At 42.1% G+C, this 23,393-nt stretch overlaps 1 protein-coding gene across 3 annotated transcripts in view; it reads left to right on the forward strand.

Annotated features, from left to right (window-relative positions):
- The window catches only part of LOC133622361 (E3 ubiquitin-protein ligase Midline-1-like), a 121,794-nt gene that overhangs the window by 45,177 nt on the left and 53,224 nt on the right, over window positions 1–23,393 (forward strand). For all 3 annotated transcript variants that reach the window (XM_061985007.1, XM_061985008.1, XM_061985006.1), the window contains exon 2: window positions 17,466–18,250. In XM_061985007.1, coding sequence (XP_061840991.1) covers window positions 17,534–18,250 — 717 coding nt within the window. In that variant the 5' untranslated portion in view covers window positions 17,466–17,533. The remainder of the gene's footprint in view (window positions 1–17,465; window positions 18,251–23,393) is intronic.

The raw sequence follows: 23,393 nt of genomic DNA on the forward strand, positions 1-23,393 counted from the left end.
GTGCAGAGCATCAATGCGATGTCTCCAGGCTGACCAACAGAAAAAGAAAAGCTTAAATAACACAGACATGATTAACGAAAACAGGTGCGTGACTCAAAACGTGAAACAGGTGCGTGACGTGACAGGTGAAAACTAATGGGTTGCTATGGAAACAAAACAAGGGAGTGAACAACCAGAAACTGAAGAGTCCAATAACTAAACAAAACAAAACATGACTAAAACAAAACATGATTACACAGATATGAAAAATAATACTCGTATGTTGTAGCACAGTACAATCCACCAAGCGGTGCGGCTTCGTATCTTACCAAAGTCGTACTTAAACATTTTGACAGATTTTTGAGCGCCGTGTGTAATGTTCTATATTTTCAATGGAACGTATCAAATGTTGTTTACTTGAGTGATAATACCATCATACTTCTTACCAGTGTATCTCCTATGTTTGACTGCCATCTACTGGCCACACATATCATTACACTATGTACCAAATAAAATCGGTTCGAGGTCGGTGAGCAAAACCAGAATTATTCCGAACATAAGGCGCACTGTCGAGTTTTGAGAAAAAAATTTTTTTTAAGTGCACCTTATAGTCCAGAAAATACGGTATCTTATTTTATCACCAAATAAAACACTTCTCTGACAGTGTCAATTTTGCAAAGTATCTTTGACACAATTTTTGTGTTGCCTCTTCTTAGTTTTGAAGATGTGTACGTTACTGGCAATCAAATCTTGTCGTCATCACGTGGTGAAGTCAGCATCAGCATCTTCTCCTGCCTGTCATCGACATCGTCGACGTCGGATTTGTTTTGGCTCCCTTGCACTCTTTCCTCTCTCCACGTCACGTCTAATTTTACAAACATTGTCACACCCAATCTGGGTCACAGTCATAATACACGCACACACACACACACACAGACACACACACACACACACACACACACACACACACACACACACACACACACACACACACACACACACACACACACACACATAACATCATCACATTCTAAACCGGTAATGGCAAATCCTGTGACAGACCGTAGAATATGGACGGCTATGATTGGTTCCAGTCCAGCGTGGGTGGAAGCGGATTATGGCTCAACATGGTGTCTGGAATCACACAAAGGCAACGTGTGTACGTGTTTGTGTGCTGTGCGACGCTCACTTGTTGAATAATCAGACCCAGCCTTGCACAGAGGAAGCGGAGAAAGGAGGAGAAGAGGAAGGAGGTTAAGATCCGTATTAGACATCACTTAGATGCACTCTGGCACTGTGGCCCACATTAGGCGGCCTGTCTGCACTGCAAGATTTATCACATGCTTCCGACTTTGCTGCACGTGGAAGTGGGCGGAAGGCAACAATAACAACGTCAGACTTTATGGGGGAAATGTGCCTGCAACACAGCCAGTTCATTGGGAACTGTCCGTTGCTTTTGTGGCAGATTGTCTGAGATGCTTGTGTGGAGTTGAGCTCGTTACAAATACAATCGTTCTCTGCGTCCTGTTTTTGTGCACGGGACTTTCGTTAAAGTTCCAAAATAGGATGTAATCGCGACAGCAATCATAGTTTGGTATAGCGTTGTACGGTATACCAGTATTAGTATAATACGGCGATACTAATGAATCATATTTGGTACTATACCACCTCTGAAAAGTATCGGTCCACCAGTGACGTGCGGTGAGGTTGATGGCTGGTGAGGCACTGACTTCATCACAGTCAGATTTACACACATATGAACCCTAAAGAGTATCTTATTCACCATTTGATTGGCAGCAGTTAACGGGTTATGTTTAAAAGCTCATACCAGCATTCTTCCCTGCTTGGCACTCAGCATCAAGGGTTGGAATTGGGGGTTAAATCACCAAAAAGTATTCCCAGGCGCAGCGCCGCTGCTGCCCACTGCTCCCCTCACCTCCCATGGGGTGAACCAGGGGATGGGTCAAATGCAGAGGACAAATTTCATTACACCTAGTGTGTGTGTGACAATCATTGGTACTTTAACTTAACTTTAACTTTACACATACAAACTGTAGCACACAAAAAAGCACATTTAATAAAAAAAACGTTATTATGGTCTTACCTTTACTTATAAATGAAGTCCACAACTAAAGCCCTCACTTAAACTTTCCACGTGCAAGATTGAATCTATTTAAAAAAGTGTAACCAAGGGTTTATAAATGTCGCCTACAAAATAACAAACACGGAGGCTCCAGTTTACACGAGGACCACTTTATTTACCTTCTTTCAAAAACCTCCGCAACGTGACATCACTTCCGCTCTTAGCGCCTTCAAAATAAGAGCTCAAGGCATATACTGTATAACAGCGCATAACAGGAACTTAACATCACAAAGAGGAAAGCCCATGAAAATAGGTTACAAAAGTTATTTAATAAGAAGCCAAAAAGTGCAAAAACAATAATGTTCGTGTTGGAGGAGTTGTGAATTAGGTACACCTGCAGTCTGCAGGTGTATCTAATGTTGTGTCCCTGCAGTCATTCACAACTCCTCCAACACCAACATTATTGTTTTTGCACTTTTTGGCTTCTTATGAAATAATTTTTTAAAATAGATTCAATCTTGCACGTGGAAAGTTTAAGTTTGGGCTTTAGTTGACATAACAATTCTACGGCGGGGGTGCAGGAGGCGAGCCTCAGCCAGTGCGTCTTTTGCAGCCGCTTTATGATCGCTCAGCACAAGAAATACTTTACACACATACAGTTGTTGACAAAATACACTGTACATTATATACCTCAGCTAACTTAACTATGGAAATGTATAATATAATTCATATAGCAATACAGTCTCACTGCACAGCAGGCCAGCAGTTAGCCGAGTCATTGCGCAATCCATGTTGCGGCACTGAGTGACGTGCCTCAACTGGCTGCTGTTCACCGCACCGTCTCTTCTCAGTATTTGAACGGCAAATGTGAAAATTCAGCGATTTTGAATAAAAATAATCTAAAACTGGTGAAGTAAATGGAAAATAACTTTATAGTATAATCACTGGATACATATAACAATTTAATTTTTTTTTTTTTTTTTTTACATTTTTTTTCTTTCCATGATGGCAAGTGAGGCCCCGCCTCACCTGCCTCTAGTGACTGCACGTCACTGCGGTCCACCACCACCCAACCCCCCCGTCGTCGTCACGTCATGTCATTGCTGGTTTACGAGCAAACGAGCATGTTCGGCAGCACACAATCACAGAGTACTTACAAGCAGTGTGTGTAGACAGAAAAGGGGGAATGGACGCATTTTGGTTTAAAAACAACAATAAAGGTGAAGTTATGACACAGAAACGCCCACCGGAAGAGGTTCTTTAAGACATGGCTAGCTAGTCAGCAGCTAACGTCCAGCCCCAGCCGGCAGTGTTTTAGCTACTTCTAAATCACTAATCCTCGCCTCCATGGCGACAAATAAAGTACGTTTCTTACAAGTATCATCCCTGCAGGACGAGAAATAGCTAAACATGCTTCACTTCACACTGTAGCTCACCGGTGTCAAAATGTAAACAAACGCCATTGGTGGATCCAAACCTGACATCCACTGTAATGATACCAAGTACGAGTAGTCGATACTACTATGAATACATCGATATTTTTTGGCATCACAACATCTTCTTTCGTTTAAAAAAAAAAATCATATTATGTTTATAAATTCAGGAAATATGTCCCTGGACACATGAACATGACCAATGTATGATCCTGTAACTACTTGGTATCGGATTGATACCCACATTTGTGGTCTCATCCAAAACTAATGTAAAGTATCAAACAACACAATAATAAGTGATTATTACATTTTAACAGAAGTGTAGGTAGAACATGTTGAAAAAGAAAGTAAGCAGATATTAACAGTAAATTAACAAGAGCATTATTAATTGAATTTTTACCACTTGTCCTTAATTATGTTGACTAAATTAGGAGCCTTTGTTTGTTTACTTACTAATAAAAGACATTGTCTTGTATGTTCACTTTTTTTTTAAGGACAAACTTGCAATAAGAAACATATGTTTAATGTACCCTAAATTTTTTGGTTAAAATAAAGCCAATGCAATTTTTTGTGGTCCCATTTGTTTAAAAAAGTACCAAAATGTACCGAAAAGTATCTAAATAATTTTGGTACCGGTACCAAAATATTGGTATTGGGACAACACGAGTTTGGAATAGCACCAAATTGTGCTGGAAAGGTTGGATAATAGCTGATTGACATCAGTGCATAACAACAAGTTATTGTCAATAATGGGGACGGTGTTGTAATTTTCAATAATCCTTTACTTTTTTCTGCAGTGGTGGCCGTCAGGGCCAGGAAGGCCTTCTCTGCTGGCCTAACATAAATCATGATCATAAATTGATAAAAGTTAATTTTATTTTTAGTTGACTTTCCCCAAATATATACCGTATTTTTCGGACTATAAGTCGTCGTTTTTTTCATAATTTGGCCGGGCTCCAGTGCGACTTATATATGTTTTTTTCCTTCTTTATTATGCATTTTTGGCAGGTGCGACTTATACTCCGGTGCGACTTATACTCGTGGGGGGGGCGTGGTTGGGGGCGTGGTTAAGAGGGGAGGAGTATATTTACAGCTAGAATTCACCAAGTCAAGTATTTCATATATATATATATATATATATATATATATATATGTAAGATATACTTGACTTTTAGTGAATTCTAGCTATATATATATATATATATATATATATATATATATATATATTTATTTATTTTATTATATATATATATATATATATATATATATATATATGTGTGTGTATAAGAGAAATGCTTGAATTTCAGTGTTCATTTATTTACACATATACACACACATAACACTCATCTACTCATTGTTGAGTTAAGGGTTGAATTGTCCATATTTGTTCTATTCTCTGTCACTATTTTTCTAACCATGCTGAACACCCTCTCTGATGATGCATTCTGCTTCGTCTCCTTGTTGTGTGCGCAGTTGTGCACTGCACTCTCTAAAAGCTGTAGATGTTATTGTCACATATGCATGTACAGTAGATGGCAGTATTGTCCTGTTTAAGAGTGTCACAACATTGCTGTTTACGGCAGACAAACTGCTTTACGGTAGACGGAAACGTGACTGCTGTTGTTGTGTGTTGTTACCGCGCTGGGAGGACGTTAATGAAACTGCCTAACAATAAACCCACATAAGAAACCAAGAACTCGCCCTCCATCATTCTACAGTTATAACGTGATTGGGCAGGTCCGCCTGAATTTCGGGAGATTTTCGGGACAAAATTTGTCCCGGGAGGTTTTCGGGAGAAGCGCTGAATTTCGTGAGTCTCCCGGAAAATCCGGGAGGGTTGGCAAGTATGGAGTTGTGAAAGCAGGAAGTGCTATGCCAATCGACAGCGCACTTGGCTAGCAGAGGAATCAGATATCAACTCAATTTTTCAACTCACGATGACCGAAGGAGCGCAAAACGTTGATTATGTTGCAGATATATACTTGCAAGGCCATTTTCAAGATGGACATTTCAAGAAAAGCTAGACCTTGTGAGACGCGGTCGGCCGACCCCCAAGCTAGCTAAACTGTCTTGACAGGTGAAATGGTTTGTCCACCACTTCCAATGGAATCAACGGTACTCCTGGCTTACAGCTTTCGATGGGTTCTGCAAATTGTGAGTTCAAAATGGTTATTTCTTAATTTTTTACGTTTATATATTCTTACAAATATTTAGATTTTGACAGTACCACGTGGAAATATGTTTTAATTGTTGATGTGGGTTTATTGATTTTTAAATGCGCCGCATAATAGCCAATTTTATACAGTATTGAGGTGTTTTAATGGATAGTAGTGCGCTAGTATAGTATAGTATTTTTTCAGCTGTGGTCATGTGGTGACCTAAATGATGGCATTATGACAGATATTCATTAAAGTCGGACTAAGTAGGACATTAGCATACTTGCCAACCCTCCCGGATTTTCCGGGAGACTCCCGAAATTCAGCGCCTCTCCCGAACACCTCCCGGGACAAATTTTCTCCCGAAAATTTCCCGAAATTCAGGCGGAGCTGGAGGCCACGCCCCCTCCAGCTCCATGCGGACCTGAGTGACGTGTTGACAGCCTGTTCACACGTCCGCTTTCCCACAATATAAACAGCTAATGATCGAGGGCGAGTTCTTGGTTTCTTATGTGGGTTTATTGTTAGGCAGTTTCATTAACGTCCTCCCAGCGCGGTAAAAGCACACAACAACAGCAGTCAAGTTTTCGTCTACCGTAAAGCAGTTCGTCTGCCGTAAACAGCAATGTTGTGACACTATCAAACAGGACAATACTGCCATCTACTGTACATGCATATGTGACCCACCCATAATGTGTCACATTTTTGTGTTGATTTATTTATTTTATTTTGTGGTTTGAATTCATTTTTGGTGCTGTCATTCCACATTTATCAGTATTCACATTGGTCAGTAGGGGGAAGTAGGGTGTTTCTTCCCAATTGAATGCTATCACCTGCAGACCGGAAGTGCCTTGTCATTCTGATGAGCGCGACCAGTCTGTGAACAACTGAAACGTCCTGTGTGCTTTTTCCTCCTGTATAACAGGTTAGTTTTGGTGAATCAACTCACTGAATAATATCCATGTGATCTTTATAAGTTTAAGTACACATTCTGATGGTGGAGCCTAACTCTAAAGTGTTTGTGAGTTGTAGTTTGTATTTGTGAATGAATCCAGTGCACAGCTGCAGTAATCAATACAAAAAGGCAACGTGAGTGCGCAATGTTTATATAGGAACTTCTGATCCTAATTCAGACTCCCAAATTAGAGCTCCCGTTTTCTTATTGATTTTATAATGTATATTTGTATAATGTGTGTGTTCTGAAATAGTGACAGAGAATAGAACAAGGATGGACAATTCAACCCTTAACTCAACAATGAGTAGATGAGTGTTATGTGTGTGTATATGTGTAAATAAATGAACACTGAAATTCAAGTATTTCTTTTGTATATATATATATATATGTATATGTAATAAATATATATATATATATATATATATATATATATATATATATATATATATATATATATAGCTAGAATTCACTGAAAGTCAAGTATTTCTTATATATATATATATATATATATCTTAACCACGCCCCCAACCACGCCCACCGCCCCACCCCTGACCACGCCCCCACCCCCCACCTCCCGAAATCGGAGGTCTCAAGGTTGGCAAGTATGACATTAGTGAAGGTCTAGCTGTGAAATGCATGGCCCGCCACTGCTTTTTTGGCACCGACTGTATCCTGCCGGTCCCATCGGGCATCGATTCACGTAAAACCCAAAGGTGACTTGTTACTGTACCTGGGTTGCGTGTTGCCAATGCCAGCTGAATTGACAACACGCAACCCAAGTATAAGGTGTTCCTTGGGCACCGGCACTATGCAGGATGTTTTCCATAGCTCTGGTATCCTTTCTAACTTCAGACTCAGGTTGAAAATGAAGTGCAAGATCTCAGTCAGATGAGCAGCACAAGTCTTCAGAAGCCAGGGATTGACTAAGTCAGGGCCTGCTGACTTGGCTGGGTTGACTCTCTCCAGCGGTCGTCTCATATTGCCAGGTGTCAGACACACCGGGCTGGCTTTCTCAGAGGGCGTGGAAGTGGGTAGCAGTGTGAACATTCTGAGACGTTGTTTGAAAAATTAGGGCGCAGCATTCCCTTATTTCCGTCTGTGTTGTGATCCTGGCGACGCAATAGGTCAAAGTCAGTTAAAGTACGACCCCTTATTTTCGCCGAAAATTGGCAAAAATACCATCGCAGCCATGTTTGGCGCCGTGCCGCGCCCACATCTAATAACATAGGCAAAAAGCATTCGCCATATATCATCAACTATATGTGTAGTATCTGTAATTTTTTTGTTGGCCAAAAATGGCAGACGGAAACCAAGATGGCCGACTTCCGGTTGGTTTTTCCGAAATGGGTTTGTGAGACTTTTATGTGCGTCCCGTCATCAAAGACGTCTCCGGCGATTTTCGTGTCGATACGTGAAACTGGTAGAAGGGGCTATTTTTTTTCAAATTTTAAAGGTGGCGCTAGAGAGACACTTTTGAAATTTCATTTTCGGGATTTCCAAGTAATACAATTTTTCACCGAACCTGATGCGCTCGCAAACTTTGGGGAGTTTTCGTGCATGTTACGGGCCTCAAAAAGGCGTTTAAACGGGTAAAATAATAATAATAATAATAATAATAATAATAATAATAATAATAATAAACATTACAATTTCAATAAGGCCCTTGCGATGCCCTGCATCACACCTGCGGTGCTTGCTCCACTGCCCGGGCCCTCAATAGTCTAAAAAGGTCCACGCCTCAGCTTGATTGGCGGCAGCAAGCGAGCTAGAGTTATCCTTCTAGCGCTGGGGTTTCAAACTAATTTTAGATGGGGGGCCACATGGAGAAAAAGCTACTCCCAAGTGGGCCGGACTGGTAAAATCACTGCACGATAACTTAAAAATAAAGACAACTTCGGGTTGTTTTCTTTGTTTAAAAACAGAACAGGCACATTCTGAAAATGTACAAATCATAATGTTTTTTGTTTTTTTTACACTTACATGTTGCGGTTAAAAATGTATTTGTCGTTATTTATATTTTCTGAATAAATTATGTGATACTGTTTATCAGTCAACTCATTGGTGTTAATTTTCAACCAAGATACAAATATTATATTAAAATCAAATTACAAAATTACTGATGTACTAACATGTGGTTTATTTTGTACATACTGTATGTAGCATCATCTACAAAAATATAAATAATTGCTATTGCGACAATCCAGTGGACACATTTAGAACAGCTGTTTCTTTCATTCAAAAATTTCAGGTGAATTTTTATACTTGGCAAACTCATCCCGCGGGCCGGATAAAACCTGTTCGCGGGCCTGATCCGGCCCTCGGGCCCTACGTTTGACACCCCTGTTCTAGCTTCTGGTTTTCCAACTCCAAATGTGGCGTTTAAAGGTTGTGACATTTTATCTTTAAAAAGAAGCAATATCTCTCAAAGTTTCAAATCCATAAAAAAGGCAACAAATACAAATAAAACACAGTCTGGCCCTACCAACAAAGTGTCCCCTATTTATTTTGCAAGGAGCTGGCAGTTCTACGTTGTGGTCATATAGGCACCCTCTGGGCCTGTTTGCCATATTTGCATGTTTGCTGCATCCCGAGTGACACCCACACACACACACTGGGGGCTGATTACAGTATATGCACTCGGTCAGCGGGGATGACCTACTTCTCAGCTCTGCCACAGACAGAACGTCCTACTCTTTTGTTTTACTGAGATTTTACCACTTTGATTCTAAAGAAAAACATTTACAAACCCTGTTTCCATATGAGTTGGGAAATTGTGTTAGATGTAAATATAAACGGAATACAATAATTTGCAAATCATTTTCAACCCATATTCAATTGAATGCACTACAAAGACAAGATATTTGATGTTCAAACTCATAAACTTAATTTTTTTTTGCAAATAATAATTAACTTAGAATTTCATGGCTGCAACACGTGACAAAGTAGTTGGGAAAGGGCATGTTCACCACTGTGTTACATGGCCTTCACCTTATCTTTTAACAACACTCAATAAACAATTGGGAACTGAGGAAACTAATTGTTGAAGCTTTGGAAGTGGAATTCTTTTCCATCCTTGTTTTATGTAGAGCTTCAGTCGTTCAACAGTCCGGGGTCTCCGCTGTCGTATTTTGCGCTTCATAATGCGGCACACATTTTCGATGGGAGACAGGTCTGGACTGCAGGCGAGCCAGGAAAGCACCCGCACTCTTTTTTTACGAAGCCACGCTGTTGTAACACGTGCTGAATGTGGCTTGGCATTGTCTTGTTGAAATAAGCAGGGGCGTCCATGAAAAAGACGCAGCTTGGATGGCAGCGTATGTTGTTCCAAAACCTGTATGTACCTTTCAGCATTAATGGTGCCTTCACAGATGTGTAAGTTACCCATGCCTTGGGCACTAATGCACCCCCATACCATCACAGATGCTGGCTTTTGAACTTTGCGTCAATAACAGTCTGGATGGTTTGCTTCCCCTTTGGTCCGGATGACACCATGTCAAATATTTCCAAAAACAATTTGAAATGTGGACTCGTCAGACCACAGAAAACTTTTCCGCATTGCATCAGTCCATCTTAGATGATCTCGGGCCCAGAGAAGCCGGCGGCGTTTCTGGATGTTGTTGATAAATGGCTTTCGCTTTGCATAGTAGAGCTTTAACTTGCACTTACAGATGTAGCGATGAACTGTATTTAGTGACAGTGGTTTTCTGAAGTGTTCCTGAGCCCATGTGGTGATATCCTTTAGAGATTGATGTCGGTTTTTGATACAGTGCCGTCTGAGGGATCGAAGGTCACGGTCATTCAATGTTGGTTTCCACCCATGCCGCTTACGTGGAGTGATTTCTCCAGATTCTCTGAACCTTTTGATGATATTATGGACCGTAGATGTTGAAATCTCTAAATTTCTTGCAATTGCACTTTAAGAAACGTTGTTCTTAAACTGTTTGACTATTTGCTCACGTAGTTGTGGACAAAGAGGTGCACCTTGCCCCATCCTTTCTCGTGAAAGACTGAGCATTTTTTGGGAAGCTGTTTTTATACCCAATCATGGCACCCACCTGTTCCCAATTAGCCTGCACACCTGTGGGATGTTCCAAATAAGTGTTTGATGAGCATTTCTCAACTTTATCAGTATTTATTGCCACCTTTCCCAACTTCTTTGTCACGTGTTGCTGGCATCAAATTCTAAAGTTAATGATTATTTGCAAAAAAAAAAACTGTTTATCAGTTTGAACATCAAATATGTTGTCTTTGTAGCATATTCAACTGAATATGAGTTCAAAATGATTTGCAAATCATTGTATTCCGTCCGTTTATATTTACATCTAACACAATTTCCTAACTCATATGGAAACAGGGTTTGTAAATGTTGAAGCAATCTTCTTATGTTTGGCAGTTGTTAACAATTATTAGGGTAGGTTGTCTATTTTGATTTTTCATAATTGGATGCATATTGTGCATTAAATATGTTTTGTTTCTAATGTGTGAATGGGGAACACGTATATCGGTGGTGTCAAAGTCAAGGCCCGCGGGCCAGATCCGGCCTGTGAATGAATGATCTATGGCCCCCGGGATGATATTTGATTAGTATTAGAATCGGCCCGCAGGCCACAGCCGCCTGCTGCTGTTTTGCACGCATCAATACTCCATCAGTGTTGGAGCTGGGATTTTTTTAAATAGGGTCCCAGGGACCCCATAAAGTCATAAAACTGGGGCCCCACAGTAAATCTTTGGGGTCCCACTTTTTTGTAAGCGTTTTGAAAACAAATGATAAATGTATGCATTATCCTGTTATATCTCACATTCTATATTGTGTTTTGGAAAAATGTTGTCATAAACGTTACTTAATTCATTAACACAAAAAAACAACAACACATTTGTATGCATATGTAAATTAATTCAGTTATAAACATTCATTCACTTCCTTCTTTCCTTCATGGATTTAAACTTTACCGCTGCCGGTATTTTTTTCTATATTTCTATTGAAATATTTTCAGAATGTGTTCGTTCTATTTTTGGCCAATGTAAGACAAATAAAACAATCTGAAGTTGTCTTTATTTTTTAGTTTTAATGCCATAATTTTAATAGTCCGGCCCGCGTGTGCACAGATTTTCCTCCTTGCGGCCCCTGAGCTAAAATGAGTTTGACACCCCTGGGCAAAGATATGAAAAGGCTTTTTTTTTTCAACCATGATTCTGTGAGGTTTATGTTGACCCCTAGTGGTAGATCCTGGTAGTGACGAACCTACTGTAGCCTGGATTAAGCCCCCTTTGCTCCCTCTGCCCAGCTTGTTATATGTTGTGCTTGTTGCCATGCTGCCCTCTCCTGTGGCACAATGCACACGGACTACCAACCACATCTGGCCGCCCAGAATAGCTGCTGATGATGCAATCGTATGCCTCTTGTGTCAGTGCACACGAGCGCTTCCGTGCAAACGAATGCCATATCAAGGAAAACCACGACAGATGGGTTGACATTCTTCAACATTCAGTTCAGCGCATAGTTAATCGCCGTTAGTTGTGAGCTTTGTAACGATACTTTTGTATGTTTCTTAGAAAACTGGTACAATTTAAAGTTACTCATTTCTTATATAATATTGAGTATAAATACGGGTTCAGACCTTATTGACTTGCATCAGTGTTTTTTTCCAATGTGTTTGTATTTTAAAGGCCTACTATTAATCCTACACCTTTTCTCCTACAAACATATTGCTGGCTATTGTGGCCAAACAGCTCAATTTTTGTTTCATCTGACATCACATGGACAAAGATAAGACCTTTTGGAGGAAAGTTCTGTGGTCAGATGAAACAAAAACTTAGCTTTTTGGACAAAATACCCAGCAATGTGTTTGGAGGAGAAAAGGTGAAGCCTTTAATCCCAGGAACACCATCCCTACCGTCTGTCACGTGGGGGTCGCATATTGATGCGGGATCGTTCCTTCCGTGCAACACGGACACTCCGGACAACAACGTGAGGGTAAGAAATGATTTAATGATATAAATCATAGGCAAACAGAAAAACAAGCAAAAAGAAAAGCGTGCCGAACACACGGGAAGCTAAAGTTTAAACTTAGCACAGGACTCTGGAACATGAAAAACAAACCAACGTGATGTAGCTTACCGCAAACAAGGAGCACAGGACGAGTGAACAGAAAGGCAGGCTTAAATAGTGTCAGTGATGAAAAACAGGTGCGCGTCGAGAACACAAGCGGCAGGTGAAAATAATAAGTAACCATGGTGACGAAACAAACTCACAGGTGCACAAGCAATAACTAAAGGAGTCCAAAACTAACCAAACATAACTAAACAAAACATGATCCGACCACGGATCATGACAGAGCCCCCCCCTTAAGGACATATTCTAGATGTCCTAAAAAAAACCAAAGATCAATAGTCATGGGAGGGCGGGAGGGGGACATGGCGGTGGGTCGCCAGACCACGTGTCCCCGTATCCACCGGGGCAGAGTTAGGTGGCGGCGGCGAGTGGAACGCCGCTGCAGCAGGCGAGGCGGGCGCCCAGGGAATGGCCACATTCGTGGCCGACTGGGAGGTGGGCGCACTTGGCGTGGCGGACGACCAGGTAGCGGCCATATCCGTGGCCGACGAGGAGGCAGGCGCGTCGTCATCGTGGCAGGCGTGGCTTGGCGTGGTGAGTCAGGCGGCGAAGCTCGGCGTGGCGCGTCAGGCGGCGAAGCTCGGCGTGGCGCGTCAGGCGGCGAAGCTCGGCGTGGGTCTTGGTATAGGTCTTGGTCTTGGCGTGGGTCTTGGTCTTGGCATGGCAGGTCTTGGTCTTGGCATGGCGGGTCTTGGTCTTGGCATGGCGGGTCTTGGTCTTGGCATGGCGGGTCTTGGTCTTGGCATGGCGGGTCTTGGTCTTGGCATGGCGGGTCTTGGTCTTGGCATGGCGGGTCTTGGTCTTGGTCTTGGCATGGCGGGTCTTGGTCTTGGTCTTGGCATGGCGGGTCTTGGTCTTGGTCTTGGCATGGCGGGTCTTGGTCTTGGTCTTGGCATGACGGGTCTTGGTCTTGGTCTTGGCATGACGGGTCTTGGTCTTGGTCTTGGCATGGCGGGTCTTGGTCTTGGCATGGCGGGTCTTGGTCTTGGTCTTGGCATGGCGGGTCTTGGTCTTGGCATGGCGGGTCTTGGTCTTGGTCTTGGCATGGCGGGTCTTGGTCTTGGTCTTGGCATGGTGTGTCATGGTCTTGGTGTGGGTCTTGGTGTGGGTCTTGGTCTTGGTCTTGGCGTGGAGGGTCTTGGTCTTGGACTTGTGGAGCTGGTACCGGAGCTTGGCGTCGTGGAGCTGGTACCAGAGCATGGCGTCGTGGAGCTGGTACCGGAACTTGGCGTCGTGGAGCTGGTACCGGAGCTTGACGTCGTGGAGCTGGTACCGGAGCTTGGCGTCGTGGAGCTGGTACCGGAACTTGGCGTCGTAGAGCTGGTACCGGAACTTGGCATCGTGGAGCTGGTACCGGAGCTTGGCGTCGTGGAGCTGGTACCGGAGCTTGGCGTCGTGGAGCTGGTACCGGAGCTTGGCGTCGTGGAGCTGGTACCGGAGCTTGGCGTTGTGGAGCTGGTACCGGAACTTGGCGTCGTGGAGCTGGTACCGGAGCTTGGCGTCGTGGAGCTGGTACCGGAGCTTGGCGTCGTGGAGCTGGTACCGGAGCTTGGCGTCGTGGAGCTGGTACCGGAGCTTGGCGTCGTGGAGCTGGTACCGGAGCTTGGCGAGGAACTTGGCGTGGTGGAGCTGGTGCTAGCCTTGGTGCGGCGACAGGTGCTAGCCTTGGTGCAGGTGGAGGTGGCCTAGCTGGGGGTTGCGGCTTGGCAGGTCGGAAGACTGGTGAGGGCGGTCGTGCTGGAGGCTGTGGCTTGACGGGTCGGTAGACTGGTGGTGGCGGCCGTGAGGGAGGCTGTGGCTTGACAGGTCGGAAGACTGGTGGTGGCGGCCGTGCTGGAGGCTGTGGCTTGGCATGGTGATGCCGAGCCACCCCACCAACACAGCTCCCGACCCCAGCCCCCCCCTCAAGGGGCGGATACCAGACGCGCTCCCTGCGGTCTGGAACTCTCTGTAGGGGTGGGCGGAGGAGGGCAAAAGTCCTTGACGTGGGCGGGGCTAGAGTCCTTAGGGGCGGAGTCAGAGTCACTGGGGGCGGAGGTGATTGAAGTTGACAGAATCTATTTTCAGAAAAAGTGTCCTGATGGTACTTTATTTTTGGAAAAAAGTCATTAGGAGGTGGCTGATAAAGGGAGACAGATGGAAAAAAAAAAAAATCCAGATCAGAATCTTCCCTTGACGCCGGCGGAATGATGTCAGTGACGTCATCGGAAGTGGGCGGAGTGACGTCATTCAAAATGGATGGCGTTATGTTGTTGTCAAAGTTCATGGTAATTTGGCTTGCAGCCCAATCTAAAAATTGTTTAGCAAAATGAGTAACTGGATTACCAAACAACTGAGGGGAGGAAGACTGAGCCGTTTGTGGTGACTTGCTGTTCGGAGGAGGAGTTTGGGGGAGCGACGCATTTTGGCGGCGAAAAACCTTTTTGGCTGGCTTCCGTCCTCGCCAGTGCGTCTCCATCTCCTCGAAGCCCGGGGCGAAGGAACTGTCTGCTGTGCTCCTTCTGTCACGTGGGGGTCGCATATTGATGCGGGATCGTTCCTTCCGTGCAACACGGACACTCCGGACAACAACGTGAGGGTAAGAAATGATTTAATGACATAAATCATAGGCAAACAGAAAAACAAGCAAAAGAAAAGTGTGCCGAACGCACGGGAAGCTAAGGCTAAAACTTAGCACAGGAGTCAGGAACATGAAATCAAACCAACGTGATGTAGCTTACCGCAAACAAGGAGCACAGGACGAGTGAACAGAAAGGCAGGCTTAAATAGTGTCAGTGATGAAAAACAGGTGCGCGTCGAGAACACAAGCGGCAGGTGAAAATAATAAGTAACCATGGTGACGAAACAAACTCACAGGTGCACAAGCAATAACTAAAGGAGTCCAAAACTAACCAAACATAACTAAACAAAACATGATCCGACCACGGATCATGACACCGTCAAATATGGTGGTGGTAGTATTATGCTCCGGGCCTGTTTTCCTGCCAATGGAAATGGTGCTTTAAATGGGGCAATGAAAAAGGAAGATTACCTCCAAATTCTTTAGGACAACCTAAAATCATCAGCCCGGAGGTTGGGTCTTGAGCGCAGTTGGGTGTTCCAGCAGGACAATGACCCCAAACACACGTCAAAAGTGGTAAAGGAATGGCTAAATCATACTTGCTCCCGAAATTCAGCGCCTCTCCCGAAAACCTCCCGGGACAAATTTTCTCCCGAAAATCTCCCGAAATTCAGGCGGACCTGAGTGATGTGTCGACAGCCTGTTTTCACGTCCGCTTTCCCACAATATAAGCAGTGTGCCTGCCCAATCACGTTATAACTATAGAATGATCGAGGGCGAGTTCTTGGTTTCTTATGTGGGTTTATTGTTAGGCAGTTTCATTAACGTCCTCCCAGCGCGGCAACAACACACAACAACAGCAGTCACGTTTTCGTCTACCGTAAAACAGTTCGTCTGCCATAAACAGCAATGTTGTGACACTCTTAAACAGGACAATACTGCCATCTACTGTACATGCATATGTGACAATAACATCTCAGGCTTTCAGAGAGTGCAGTGCACAACTGCGCACACAACAAGGAGATGAAGCAGAATGCATCATCAGAGAGGGTGTTCAGCATGGTTCGAAAAATAGTGACAGAGAATAGAACAAGGATGGACAATTCAACCCTTAACTCAACATTGAGGAGATGAGTGTTATGTGTGTGTATATGTGTAAATAAATGAACACTGAAATTCAAGTATTTCTCTTATTTATTTTTATATATATATATATATATATATATATATATATATATATATATATATATATATATATATATATATATATATATATATATATATATATATATATATATATATATATATATATATATATATATATATATATAACTAGAATTCACTGAAAGTTAAGTATTTCCTATATATACTGTATATATAGGAAATACTTGACTTGGTGATTTCTAGCTGTAAATATACTCCTCCCCTCTTAACCACGCCCCCAACCACGCCCCCCACCTCCCGAATTCGGAGGTCTCAAGGTTGGCAAGTATGGGCTAAATCAGGCTAGAATTAAGGTTTTAGATCATGGGTCCCATTTTTTAATAGTCTTTGGTATGACTCGGTCGGGGATTGAACTCACAACCTTCCAGTCTCAGGGCGGACACTCCAACCACAAGGCCACTGAGCTGGTTCCAAAGATGTGCACCTGGGGATAGGCTGATTCGCAACACTAAATTGGCCCTAGTGTGTGAATGTGAGTGTGAATGTTGTCTATGTGTTGGCCCTGTGATGAGGTGGCGACTTGTCCAGGGTGTACCCCGCCTTCTGCCCATGTGCAGCCAAGATAGGCTCCAGCACCCCCCGTCACCCCATAAGGGACAAGCGGTAGAAAATGGATGGATGGACCCCTGCACCATGACATCATGAGCTACAAACATTTCATAGACCGTCACAAATTGTGTTGGAATAATTAATCACATAAGTTATGTGGGGGAATTGGACATGTTACCCCCTCATTATTATGAAAACAAATTAGTTCCCAAACGAGCACTTTAAAAAATGGGCTCGGTCTGACCCAGTATGATGAAGTCTTTTGAAAAGGTGGCACATCCACCTCCTGCTCAGGCTTGATTCTGCTGCCCCCAACAGGCCACAAAGCGCTATTGCAGGCTTAAGCAAACGTTGACTTTGTCAGACTCTTTCAAGCTTTTTTTTTCACCTGCTTCTTCTCTTCCTGTTCCGCAGATACCTGAGCGCTTCCCCTGGATTTTGCTGACGCTGCGCCTTGTCCCGCCTGGCCTCCCCTGAGCAGGATGGACACTCTGGAGTCAGAGTTGACCTGCCCAATCTGCTTGGAGCTCTTTGAGGACCCTCTGCTGCTCCCCTGCGCCCACAGCCTGTGTTTCGGCTGTGCTCACCGCATCCTCGTCTCGCACTGCTCCACCAACGAATCGGTTCAAAGCATCGGCGCCTTCCAGTGCCCCACGTGTAGATATGTTATTTCCCTGAGCCCCGAGCACGGACTTGAAGGACTAAAGCGAAACGTGACCTTGCAGAACATCATCGACAGAGTTCAGCGGGCCTCATCTTCGGCTGGGCTCCTTCCGCCTGCACCCCAAAGCGGGCCGAACTCCCCCGGCGAGGAAGACCACGACCGGTTGGCCTTGGTGCCCGTCGTCACCGCCGCCATGTCCGACCCCGGCACACCCCCGGAGCCGGTCCAGTGCCAGTTCTGCGAGCAGGATCCGCCACAGGAAGCCATCAAGACCTGCGTGACGTGCGAGGTGTCGTACTGCGAGGAGTGCCTCAGGGCCACTCACCCCAACAAGAAGCCATTCACCGGACATCGGCTCATCGAGCCGATGCCGGGATCGCACCTCCGGGGCCTGCAATGCCTGGAGCATGAGGAGGAAAAAGTCAACATGTACTGTGTCACCGACGACCAGCTCATCTGCTCCCTGTGCAAACTGGTGGGAAGGCACAGGGACCACCAGGTGGCAGCACTGAGTGAGCGTTTTGAAAAACTCAGGGTGAGTAATCAGTTACTTTTTAAAGGGCAGTTTGAGTATGCCAAGACCAGAGTTGGAGACCAGACTGTAAAAAAAAAAAAAAAATCTGTAGATTTTACCGAAAATAACCGGCAGCTCAATCGCCTGAATTTAACTGGAGGATATACAGTGTTTTTTTTACCCAATTATTATTAATTGCCTATCATTCTTACGGGGAAATTCCATCCACCGAGCTGTCACTTTCTTACCATAAAGTCTACAGTTGTTTTTACAGTGCATTACTGTAAATCAGGGGTATATATATATATATATATATATATATATATATATATATATATATATATATATATATATCCATCCATCCATTTTCTACCGCTTATTCCCTTTGGGGTCGCGGGGGGCGCTGGAGCCTATCTCAGCTACAATCGGGCGGAAGGCGGGGTACACCCTGGACAAGTCGCCAGCTCATCGCAGTATATATATATATATATATATATATATATATATATATATATACATATATATATATATATATATATATATATATATATATATATATATATATACAAATATATATATATATATATATATATATATATATATATATATACAAACCCCGTTTCCATATGAGTTGGGAAATTGTGTTAGATGTAAATATAAATGGAATACAATGATTTGCAAATCCTTTTCAACCCATATTCAGTTGAATGCACTACAAAGACAAGATATTTGATGTTCAAACTCATAAACTTAATTTTATTTTTTTTGCAAATAATAATTAACTTAGAATTTCATGGCTGCAACACGTGCCAAAGTAGTTGGGAAAGGGCATGTTCACCACTGTGTTACATGGCCTTTCCTTTTAACAACACTCAGTAAACGTTTGGGGACTGAGGAGACACATTTTTTAAGCTTCTCAGGTGGAATTCTTTCCCATTCTTGCTTGATGTACAGCTTAAGTTGTTCAACAGTCCGGGGTCTCCGTTGTGGTATTTTAGGCTTCATAATGCGCCACACATTTTCAATGGGAGACAGGTCTGGACTACAGGCAGGCCAGTCTAGTACCCGCACTCTTTTACTATGAAGCCACGTTATTTCAGCATTGTCTTGCTGAAATAAGCAGGGGCGTCCATGGTAACGTTGCTTGGATGGCAACATATGTTGCTCCAAAACCTGTATGTACCTTTCAGCATTAATGGCGCCTTCACAGTGTGCAAGTTACCCATGTCTTGGGCACTAATACACCTCCATACCATCACAGATGCTGGCTTTTCAACTTTGCGCCTAGAACAATCCGGATGGTTCTTTTCCTCTTCGGTCCGGAGGACACGACGTCCACAGTTTCCAAAACCAATTTGAAATGTGGACTCGTCAGACCACAGAACACTTTTCCACTTTGTATCAGTCCATCTTAGATGAGCTCAGGCCCAGCGAAGCCGACGGCGTTTCTGGGTGTTGTTGATAAACGGTTTTCGCCTTGCATAGGAGAGTTTTAACTTGCACTTACAGATGTAGCGACCAACTGTAGTTACTGACAGTGGGTTTCCGAAGTGTTCCTGAGCCCATGTGGTGATATCCTTTACACACTGATGTCGCTTGTTGATGGTGAAATCCCAAAATTCCTTGCAATAGCTGGTTGAGAAAGGTTTTTCTTAAACTGTTCAACAATTTGCTCACGCACTTGTTGACAAAGTGGTGACCCTCGCCTCATCCTTGTTTGTGAATGACTGAGCATTTCATGGAATCTACCTTTATACCCAATCATGGCACCCACCTGTTCCCAATTTGCCTGTTCACCTGTGGGATGTTCCAAATAAGTGTTTGATGAGCATTCCTCAACTTTATCAGTATTTATTGCCACCATTCCCAACTTCTTTGTCACGTGTTGCTGGCATCAAATTCTAAAGTTAATGATTATTTGCAAAAAAAAAAAAAGTTTATATATAAAGTTAAAAAGTTAAAGCACCACTGATAGTTACACACACACACTAGGTGTGGTGAAATTATCCTCTGCATTTCACCCACCCCCTTGATCACCCCCTGGGAGGTGAGGGGAGCAGTGAGCAGCAGCGGTGGCTGCGCTCGGGAATAATTTTGGTGATGTAACCCCCAATTTCAAATTACTAATTTAAATTAGTTTCATTTAGATTTTTTTTTATGGTGAATACACATATTTTTATAATATTAACAAAGTCCAGTGAACAGGTTGTGTTATGTTTGACCAAAACATTTTTTTTTTGCACCAGGACTAGGGAAGGTTGATTGCATTGAGTCTTGTAAGTAATGCTGCACATTTGGATACAACTAAAGGTCATTGACTTGTTTTATACACATTGTCCAATTAATGACAAATGCATTACTTCAAATAAAAACATGTAATTTTTATTTTTAGGGTAATATTCTGTTGACAAAGCTCTGCGGACGTTGTTTTTACAATGTATTACTGTAAATAGAAAAACAGTACCACTGTTATTTTTATGGTAACGTTCTGTCAACTGAGCTGCCATTTTTTACTGTAAAATAAACAGTTATTATTTTTACGGCGTATAAAATGGTACCACTTATTTTTACGGTAAAGTACTGGCGACTGAGCTGTCAGGTGTTCTTACCATAAAATCTACAGTCGTTTTTACAGTGCATTACTGTAAATGGAAAAAACGGTACCACTTTTATTTTTACAGTAAAATTATTGCAACTAAATTGCTAGGTTTTTTTTTTAACCATAAAATTTATGGTCGTTTTTTTCCATTACATTGTTGTGAATAAAATTGTACATTTGTGATTTGTATGGTAAAATTGTAGCGACTGAACAGCCAGGTTTTTTTTTTTACGTAAAATCTACAGTTGTTTGTACAGTATATTACCTGCAAAACAGGCTTGTAGGGATGAAATAGCCTCTGTGTTTTTTCCTGACCTAACGTAAATGTGTATATATATATATATATATATATATATATATATATATATATATATATATATATATATATGTCTTAATAAGGTTATCCAAAAAATAGTGCTCGATACCGTAGTAGAGCGCAATATATGTATGTGTGGGGAAAAAAATCACAAGACTATTTCATCTCTACAGGCCTGTTTCATGAGGGGGGGGGGGTAAAAAATCTCCTGATGATTGAGGGTACCCCCCCTCATGAAACAGGCCTGTAGAGATGAAATAGTCTTGTGATTTTTTTCCCCCACACATACATATATATATATATATATATATATAAATATGTATATATAAATACACATATATATATATATATATATATATATATATATATATATATATATATATATATATATATATATATATATATAATCACCTTTTTTTCTATCAATGAAATTAGCAGGAATTTGAACCCTCTCAGCTGAAGATCATGTCTTAACTCTATTATCACATTCCATTATATAATTTCATTAAGACTCATTATATCTCCAGGATTATGAGACAATTAGCACGATCACTAAGCCATGCTCGTGTGCAAGGAGGCATAGTGTGAAGGTGTGTGTGTTTGTTTGTGTGTGTGTGTGGCCGGGGGGGGGCATAATTAATGAAAACACATGGCAATTTTCGGCAAGGTTGCATGTTAATGAGCACCAATTACCTGCTGGGTTTAAGGGGGCCTAATGAAGCATGGCCATATTAGTGTCCTGCTATGTAGATCTATACATTTGCCATTCTACTGAATCGCTGCAATTTGCATGCTGTAAGTCCTTTTTAAACTCCACATGTTAAAGTACTCAAAATTAGGGGTGCAACGATTCGTTGTCGACAAAAATTGGGAACATCATTTTGGCGCGGACAAATTCATTTGTCGATAATGGTTGGTGGAGTCGTCGCTTGTGTTTTTCAAAACAAACATGCACAATTCAGGAATTGTTCAGAGTGGGTAATGTTCTAGGTCACACTTGTCAAACTCAAGGCCCGGGGGCCAGAAGTGGCCCGCCACTTCATTTTATTTGGCCCTTGAAAGCCTGGAAATAATATGTATCAATAAAGTACTGTAAGTTTTCTTACTAAATGTATTCATTCTTTCTATTTTGGGAGAAAACAAAAAATATGTACTCAATGTAATCGCAAATTATGTTAACTTAAATATTGTCTAATTATGCAAAAATATATATTCAAACATTCAAACCATTTTTTAAATATAAATAAACACTAATCATGATTTCAAAGTAAGTTATCCATCAAATTCTGCAATGTAAAAGTAGCAATAGATTTCATGGTATAATTGTGAAATTTACTGTGGTTTTTAGAGCATTTTTCTCTAAATGAAAAGAAAACAGTACTTTTTTACTGTAATAAACTGTGGTAACGTTTTGGCATTTACAATAATACACCGAAAAATCTGCAGTTAATGATTTGCGGCAAAACAATAAAATAAAATAAAAACTGGCAGCTCAGGGGCCAAAATGTTACTGTAAAATTGCAGTTTTTTAAATTTACAGTAAAAAAAAACATGTAAATTTTACAGTAAAATTCTGGCAACAGAGCTACCTTTTTTTTTTTTTTTTTTTTTTTTTTTTTTTTTACCATAAAAACAGCCATCCACAAGCTTCTGGCAAGCTTCTGCTTAAATTTTTGACCACTCCTCTTGACAAAATTGGTGCAGTTCAGCTAAATTTGTTGTTTTTCTGACATGGACTTGTTTCCTCAGCATTGTCCACACGTCTAAGTCAGGACTTTGTGAAGGCCATTCAAAAACCTTAATTCTAGCCTGATTTAGCCATTCCCTTTACCACTTTTGACATGTGTTTGTGGTCATTGTCCTGTTGGAACACCCAACTGCGCCCAAGACCCAACCTCCGGGCTGATGATTTTAGGTTGTCCTGAAGAATTCATTGTCCCATTTAAAGGCCCAGAGCATAATACTACCACCACCATGCTGTACGGTAGGCATGGTGTTCCTGGGATTAAAGGCCTCACCTTTTCTCCTACAAACATATTGCTGGGTGTTGTGACCAAACAGCTCAATTTGTGTTTCATCTGACATCACATGGACAAAGATAAGGCCTTCTGGAGGAAAGTTCTGTAGTATATACAGGTAAAAGCCAGTAAATTAGAATATTTTGAAAAACTTGATTTATTTCAGTAATTGCATTCAAAAGGTGTAACTTGTACATTATATTTATTCATTGCACACAGAATGATGCATTC

Source organism: Nerophis lumbriciformis, linkage group LG23, assembly GCF_033978685.3.
Source record: "Nerophis lumbriciformis linkage group LG23, RoL_Nlum_v2.1, whole genome shotgun sequence".
Classification (NCBI taxonomy): Eukaryota; Metazoa; Chordata; class Actinopteri; order Syngnathiformes; family Syngnathidae; genus Nerophis; species Nerophis lumbriciformis.